The sequence below is a fragment of the Vipera ursinii genome (genome assembly GCF_947247035.1).
Source record: "Vipera ursinii genome assembly, chromosome: Z".
NCBI classification, from domain to species: domain Eukaryota; kingdom Metazoa; phylum Chordata; class Lepidosauria; order Squamata; family Viperidae; genus Vipera; species Vipera ursinii.
Genome location: NC_139517.1, coordinates 22602477 through 22610137, shown reverse-complemented (window position 1 = coordinate 22610137; position 7661 = coordinate 22602477). Strand labels below are relative to the sequence as shown.

Sequence of the window (7661 nt, the reverse complement as noted above, 5' to 3'; positions counted from 1 at the left end):
GGAGTCACAGGATCAAATTCCTCCCAGATGACGTCGACAAGACTGTCCATGTCCTGTTCCTCCAACTCTGCCCAGTTGGAGTCCAGGCCGGTTCGAATCTGAGCGATTTTATCCAACAGATATTGACCGAATTCCTCGGCTCGACCCTGCAAGGGTTCCTCCCTCACCTCTTGGTTCACTAGGGAGCGAGTCACTCTGAACAAGGCAGCCGGGCGATTATCTGCGGACGCGATGAGGGTGGAAAAGTAGTTGGATTTTGCCACCCTTATCGCTGCGAGATAAGACCTGGTGAGGATTCTTAGTCGCAATCGGTCGAATTCAGATCGACTGGATCTCCAACGGCTCTCTAGGCCCCGTCTCCGACGCTTCATCTCCCGGAGCTCCGCGGTGAACCATGGGGCTCGCTGGGATCTGCGCCAGGTCAGGGGCCGCAGGGGTACAACTCGGTCCAGAGCCTCCGTGGCTGCCCTTTCCCAGGCTTCCACTATGGCATCCGCCGAGCTGTTAGCAGGGAGTGCATGTGGGTCCCCAAGCGCTGCCTGGAACCTATCAGGGTCCATTAGGCGCCTAGGGCGGTACCATCTGGTTGGCACCGTGCACCCACGGCGGGGGGTGGCAAAGGGGAAGTCTAGCCGTAGGAGGTGATGATCGGTCCATGACAGGGGCGTAACGGTTGTGGCGCCCCCACCGATATCATCACGCCACCGTCCAGACAAGAACACCAAGTCGGGGGTGTGGCCTCCCTCATGAGTCAGTCCGGAAATTATTTGCGACAGGTCCATGGCCGCCATGGAAGCCATGAACTCCCGAGCTAGTTCGGACGATCCTCCCAGGGACGGTAGGTTAAAGTCGCCCAAGACCATGAGTTTTGGGAATTCAACCACCAACCCTGAGAGGACATCGAGTAGCTTGGGCAGGGCTGCCGCTGCACGATTAGGTGGTAGGTACGCCAGCAGCAGGCCCAACTGCGCCCCCGGGCCGTATCTCAGAAGGAGAGACTCACACCCGACTATCTGAGGGACGGTGGTCTCTCGCGGGCTAAGGGACTCCCTGCCACTCCTCCGCCCCTCCCGTGGGCCCAAGGCTGGTGCAGCACCTGGAAACCTGGCGGGCAGAGGTCAACCAGAGGGACACCACCCTCTGGGCCCAGCCAGGTTTCCGTGATGCAAGCCAGGTCCGCGTGCTCGCTCTCCACTAGGTCACGAACAAGGTGAGCCTTGTTAGCTACGAACCTGGCATTTAGGTAGACCAGCCTGAGCATAGGAGGCTGCACACCTTCGCTCCCGGGTCCTCGGGGGAAGTACAAAGGGTCAGAGCGTCTCACCGCTTGTACAGAGCAGAGATGACTCTCCCGGTGACGATACGGCCCTCTGCTTGTGCACCTTCTGCCGTTCCCCACCATGGTCCTCGTTTTCCACCTTCGCGAATGGTCATAGGCCTGGCCTGTGCTATGGTAGCTGGAAGGCCCGCCTTCACCGAACAACCATAGTCTTTTCCCGCCCCCCTCCCTAACCCGACAAAGAACTTAACTAGGAACTTAACCAGGGGCCTCTTGTTGGACTTGTGTTGGAGGCCCCTGACCCTGCCTGGCCATCTCTCAGAGGCCCAATGGTCGGGCCCATCATCGAGATTCGATGTATTGTAGGCGGGACGCACCCAGGAGAGGGGGGAACTCCTGAGGGCGTGTAGGTCTGTGCTCGAATATTGGAGAAGCATAGAGTCACAGGGTTTTTTGGGAAGGCGGTCTCCTCGGTGGAGAATTGGAAGGAGGGTCGAGTTGGGTAGGTGGGTATCTGGACCGTCACCCAGCCACTGCCACTTGGCTGGGTGAACCCCAGAAGCAGGCCACTCCCCATCCTCTCACGATGGGTTGTGACTCTGCTTCCGGGGGTGGTCCAGGACCCACTCTGGGTGAAGCATACCCCATAGAGCTCTCACCTCTATGGGGCTGCAGGTGTAAGGTCAAGCCACTCTGCCACCATGGCTTGCACCCAGGCCCATCATGTCCTGTGGGGCGAGGGTGGGCAGGGGGGTTGAGAGTTGGTAGAGGCAAGATGATGATGGCCTCGGTGGTCTAGTCGCCGCTATTTCCACTGGTCAGCTGCATCGTGGTGTCTTTTGGTTGAAGATTGGCACGGAGATACCGTCGGCACCCAGGGTGCGGGCCGGAGACGCCACGCCGCGTCTAGTAGTGCTGCCGTCGAGGGTTAGTAAAGGTGGTTGACCGGGGTCTGGAGAAGCTTACGCTGCTGACGCTTTCACTGCTGCTCCGCTGCACAGCTGCTCCCCGGATCCGCTGGTCCGTGGCGTCTCCCTGATGTAGATCGGAAGTGCCGCCGCCTAGGGCTAGGTCAAGGTGGTCGAGGAAGGACGAGGCGCTGGCCCTCACTCAAGATGGCTGCAGCGGTTCTGGGGGTGGGCCGGAGACGCCAGGCCATTGCTGCTAGCGCTGCTGTCAAAGGCCCCTCGGAGGTGGTCGATCGGGCCCGCATAGCCGGTCTGTGGCGTCTCCTTGATCCCATGGAGACACCGCCGCTATTCAGGAGCAGGCCAGGAGGTCGAGGCAGAGCAGCGACTCCGGTCCTGCTCAGGGTGGCTGCTGCGGCTGCCACTTCCGCCACCCAGCTGATCCAGCTGATCCGCGGCGCCTTTCTTGGTCTTCGCAGATGCCGCCGTTGCCCAGGGGGCATATCAGTGAGCCGAGGAAGGGCGGAGACGCTGGCCCCACTCTGGATGGCTGCAACAGCTGCAGCGGCTCAGGGGCGGGTCAGAGGCGACACACCGCCCCTGCCTCCGCCGGTATTCAGGCCCGTGGGGAGACGACAGACTAGGGCCCCGCGGAGCTCTCACCGTCGCCGTTGCTGACGATGCCGCTGCCTCCGCCACCCAGCTGGTCCGCGGCGCCTCCGTTGATCACTCGGAGACGCCGCCGCTGCCCGGGAGTCGATCAGGGGACCAGGTCAGAGCAGAGCTGCCGGCCCCTCTCGGATGGCTGCAGTGGCTGTAGTGGCTTAGGGGCGGGCCGGAGACGCCTCGCCGCCACTGCCACCGTCGCTGTTAGGCTCCTGGGACAGATGATCCGACTGGGGGCTGGAGAGCTGTCGCCGCTGCTGCTGTTGTCCTCGTGGTTTGGTGGGGAAAGGGCTGAAGAAGTTCAAAGGATAGAAGTGACTAATGTCAGGTGTAAACAAGACCCAAACATGCTCAAGTCTATACACAGGAATCTTCTCAGGCTGGATCTTCTCAGGCTGTTTAATTCCTCTATCTGGCTCAGTTTCTCTCCTGCAGCTGGTGGATTGTGCTTGGAATGCTGACAGCTAAATGCTAGTCAGAATATCCCTGATGCTTACTATCCAGTATATTGTAAGTGTACTAAGTTTGTCTATGGTTGAGGTGGGAAGTAAGTTTGAGGGTGGAGGAAGTTAGTGCATTGTCTCAGTGGCAGGCAGGAAAATCATGGTGCTGTGGGCAATGGAAAGAATTGTGAGAGTCAAGAATCAGCCCATTCATAGTAAACACAGGCCCAATGTCTATGGAGATTCTCAGTCATCCAGGTCATAGTTGTCCCAAAGGTGCTTTTTCGTGAAACAATTGGATGTTCTTTTTTCTCTATGAAGACATTTCTCTTCTCATCCAAGAAGCTTCTTTAGCTCTGACTGGATGGTGGGGAATTTAATATTCCTTGCAGACATCATCTATCTTCAATCTACAGCACAGTCCTTTCAACAGTTCCAAGAAGGCTACACACCCGTCAGCATTACTCAGGTGACCCTGACAACACAGATAAGCCTCCAGGTAGCATCAACGACTTGCTAAAGAAATGCAAATGACCAGCTGTCTGCAAAGAATATAAATCTTTCCATTCCCCACCATCCAGTCAGAGCTGAAGAAGCTTCTTGGATGAGAAGTGAAATGTCTTCAGAGACAAAAAAGGAAGTCCTGTTGCCTCATGAAAAAGCACTTTTGGGACATAGGCCTAATGTCATCACCCTCAATGTCCAGTTATCAAGCATTAGGTGAATACTATTTCTGCTTAATGCCAAATTGTTTTCTAAGACTCACGTCATAAGGGAAGGATTCTGAATGAGAGCACAATATGGTATATATTACCAAGATATGCCATGGCACAAAGGGGTGAATTTTGATTAATGATTAATTATGTGCCATCAAGTTTTCATCATCTAGAGGCATAGATTCTCTCCAAGATAATCTGTCCCTAATCATTCCGGGTCTCCCATCCTCATCGTCTTCCTGAGTTCAAGCACCTTAACTGCTGGTCATCCTGTTTTCCCTTTCTTTTTACTTTTCCCAGCATTACAGCCTTTTCCAAACAGTTCGGCATTCACGAAATATGTCCAAAGTGGAATAATTTGAGCATGGTCATTTTCACTTTGAATGAGAAACCTGGATTAATTTGCCAATGGTCCATTTATTTACTTCCTTGTCTGCCCAGAGAATTCTCAAAAACCTACTCCAATACAAGTTAAAAAGTGTTGATACAAAGTGCAAAATTTGGAACTCCCATTGTTCTGAAAATCTCACAAGCAAGAAATGTGTGACGATAGCTATGTTTGGCATTTCACTGTGGTTTTAACAGCTGGGAAATAAAGGACATATAAATTTGTGGTATGAGAATCTGATCCCATATGAGACAATGTAGACTATACCTGGCCATATCCAGCCCTTTGGCTCTCTGTCTGGACTGTGTAATGTCAATTGGAAAATATGTGTACAGCCCTCCTGGTTAGACCCTCTACAATAACTCCAGTTTCTCACCACATCCCCTTGAGAAAACTAATTGCCCAATTGATATAGACCAATTGTTTGTAAAAGATAATATGGTAACTAAACAAAAGGCACAACTGACATAAAAAGCTACATCTAGAATGAAAAAGACAGTTCCTCAGTACCAGCTTCCTTTTATTAAAGAAGAAATTTCATAGAAGAAAAACATAGTGTGGCATTAGAGAAGCATTTCATTGTTGTTGTTTCATATCAAAATGGAATAGTGATTTTGCCAAACTTTGAAATTTTAGATATAAGCCTTTCTTCTAATATTATGGAGATACTAAAAATATCATTCTTACTTATACCCTCACCTCCAAATCTGCAACTATGTGAAATATCAGTGGATGTGATTTGATTACAAATTAATTGGATTCTCTACCTGGCATACGGTAGAGAAATTTCCATATTGTTTTGAAGACCATGGGCAGATAATAGAATATTAATGAAGTCTGAATCTAATCATATCTACAACAATCAGTCAACAGAATCTCAAAATTTTAACAACATCCAAATTGTATACCATCTTGAGCATGTCTTCAGGAAGTGTTACCCTGTCCTAAGGAGAGAAATTTCTCAAGAAAAAGATTGTCCAAATATCCATAGGCCTACAGCTAAACTGTAAATATGCTGATGCTTTAGGATTTTCTAACTGCAACATATATTAACATCTGTGGTGAATATCAGCTTCAAAAAGTTTAAATTGCTCACTGTTTCAGTGTTTTTATATTGGTTTAGCTGCTGATTGATTCCACAACAGCAAATGTTGCTTCAACACTACTATTAATGCCTTGTTCTTTTTAGCCTATTTTTAAGGGCTTGAGAAAGAAATACAGTGAATGCTAGGTGGAGAACAATAAACAATCAAAAGATTGTTGTGGTACCTGCAGTACCTTGACAAATATAAAGAGTAACTACATCCATAGTTGACCTAAGGCTATAAGATGTTGGAGATCTGCATTTGCTTGCAGACAGCTATCCTAGGTGAAACACCTATTAGTCAGAAAAAACAACAACACCAGAATGATACACAGACAGTAAAAAAAATCCTATTGTCTCACCCAGAATATCACAGGAGAAAATATTCACTACAAAAGAATTTCCTATCATCTGTTACCCTGGCCCCAATCCATTGTACATGGGATAAAACATTCCACCTCCACATAAAATCTGACACCAGTAATGGACATTTCCTAGAACATTCTGAGCCTGATTTCAAGGCTGTTATCTTAAAAAAGGAAATGAGAGAAGAAAAAGAGATTTCATGATCAAATATTTGGCCAAGAGAAAAATTAAAATAATCTTCCATTGATTAAACAATCAGCCATGTTTCTTATCGCAATATATACTCTGGTCAGAATATTAAAATGAAAGTGTGGATGTCACACTTATTTCCCCCTTTGCTTAAGGTTAATACTGGTAATTCCAAATTTTTAACATTTTAACCATTTCATATAAATGCATGTGCATGAGTCTCTGGACTACACCCAATGCATCCAAATAAGTAAATTTTAGTTCACAAAGCTTAAATGATAATAAAGATGTTATTGTTCAGGACAAAAATTAGTGGGATATTTTTAGTCCTTGAGAAAAAATGGTTTAGTTGTTCTTAGCAGAGTTTTGTATTTTGATTTGTAATTCTTTGGTTAAACAACTTCCATAAAGCAGTTTTGATATCCTTATTCCTCATGCTATAGATTACAGGGTTCATCATTGGAGGGATCACAGAGTAGATCACTGCAAAGACCTCATCCCAATTGTAAGAAGACGCAGAATTTGGTATGAAATAAGAAAATATACCTGTACCAAGCAATAAACAGACAACAAGGAGATGAGGAATGCAAGTAGAGAAGGCCTTTTGTCTACTGGCCACTGAAGACATGCTCAATACTGTCTTAAAGATTTTTACATAGGACATGATAATTAACATAAAACAAACAACACCGAGCAAAGCACTAAAGAGAAGAACCCGGATTTCACTGAATTTGGGATCGAAACAGGAAATCTTCATGAGGTGTGGGATTTCACAGAAGAACTGATGGATGACTTTGGAACAGAAAGGCAATGAAAACAGGGTTCCTGCATGCATGGCAGCATTAAGAAGGCCGAGCATCCATGCAGCCCCTGCCATCTGGAAGCAGCTTCTCCATTGCATCATGGACATATAGTGTAAAGGATGACATATAGCCACAAATCTATCATAAGCCATAGCAGTGAGAAGGAAAATGTCTGAGGACATAAAGAAGAGAAAGAAAAACATTTGTGCAACACATTCAGAATATGAAATCCTTCTTGAGTTCATGAGCGCACTGGCTATTGATCTGGGAATGGTGACAGAGGTGGATCCTAGATCAACAATCGCTAAATTGACCAGAAAGAAGTACATTGGTGTCTGAAGATGGTTGTTCACTACTACCAGAATGATAAGGATAAGATTTCCTATCAGGATTGCCAGATACATCAGGAAGAAGACCATAAAGTGCAAAATCTGGAACTCTCGTTGCTCAGAAAATCCCATAAGCAAGAAATCTATAATGATGGTTATGTTTGGCATCACGTCGTTGAATTTTAACTGTTAGAGAACGGAACATCAATTTAACAAACCTCTTCCTTTCTTACAAAACTGTACAGATCAAATATTTTATTTTCACAGTGTCTCCCATAACATAGAAAATTATATTTATAAAGTTAAGTTAGATCTTCAGTACTGACATCCTTTATTAAGGAACCATTTCTGCAAAAGTATATATAATATAATACAATACTTTATCATTTACCTAATCAGATAATTCCAATATTACTTAAATTTGAAGTTCAGATAAAAATTTATTGTCTTGTAACATGCAGAGGCTTTAAAAATATAATTTGGTACTATA

General features: G+C 47.0%; 1 protein-coding gene across 1 annotated transcript; it reads right to left on the bottom strand.

Moving 5' to 3' along the window:
* Window positions 1-6394: 6394 nt before the first annotated feature.
* Window positions 6395-7306, bottom strand: LOC310650019 (olfactory receptor 14J1-like; the record flags this gene model as incomplete). Its single annotated transcript, XM_083378854.1, has 1 exon — window positions 6395-7306. The coding sequence occupies exon 1, from the start codon at window positions 7301-7303 to the stop codon at window positions 6395-6397; it is 909 nt and encodes a 302-aa protein (XP_083234980.1). The 5' UTR covers window positions 7304-7306.
* Window positions 7307-7661: the final 355 nt, after the last annotated feature.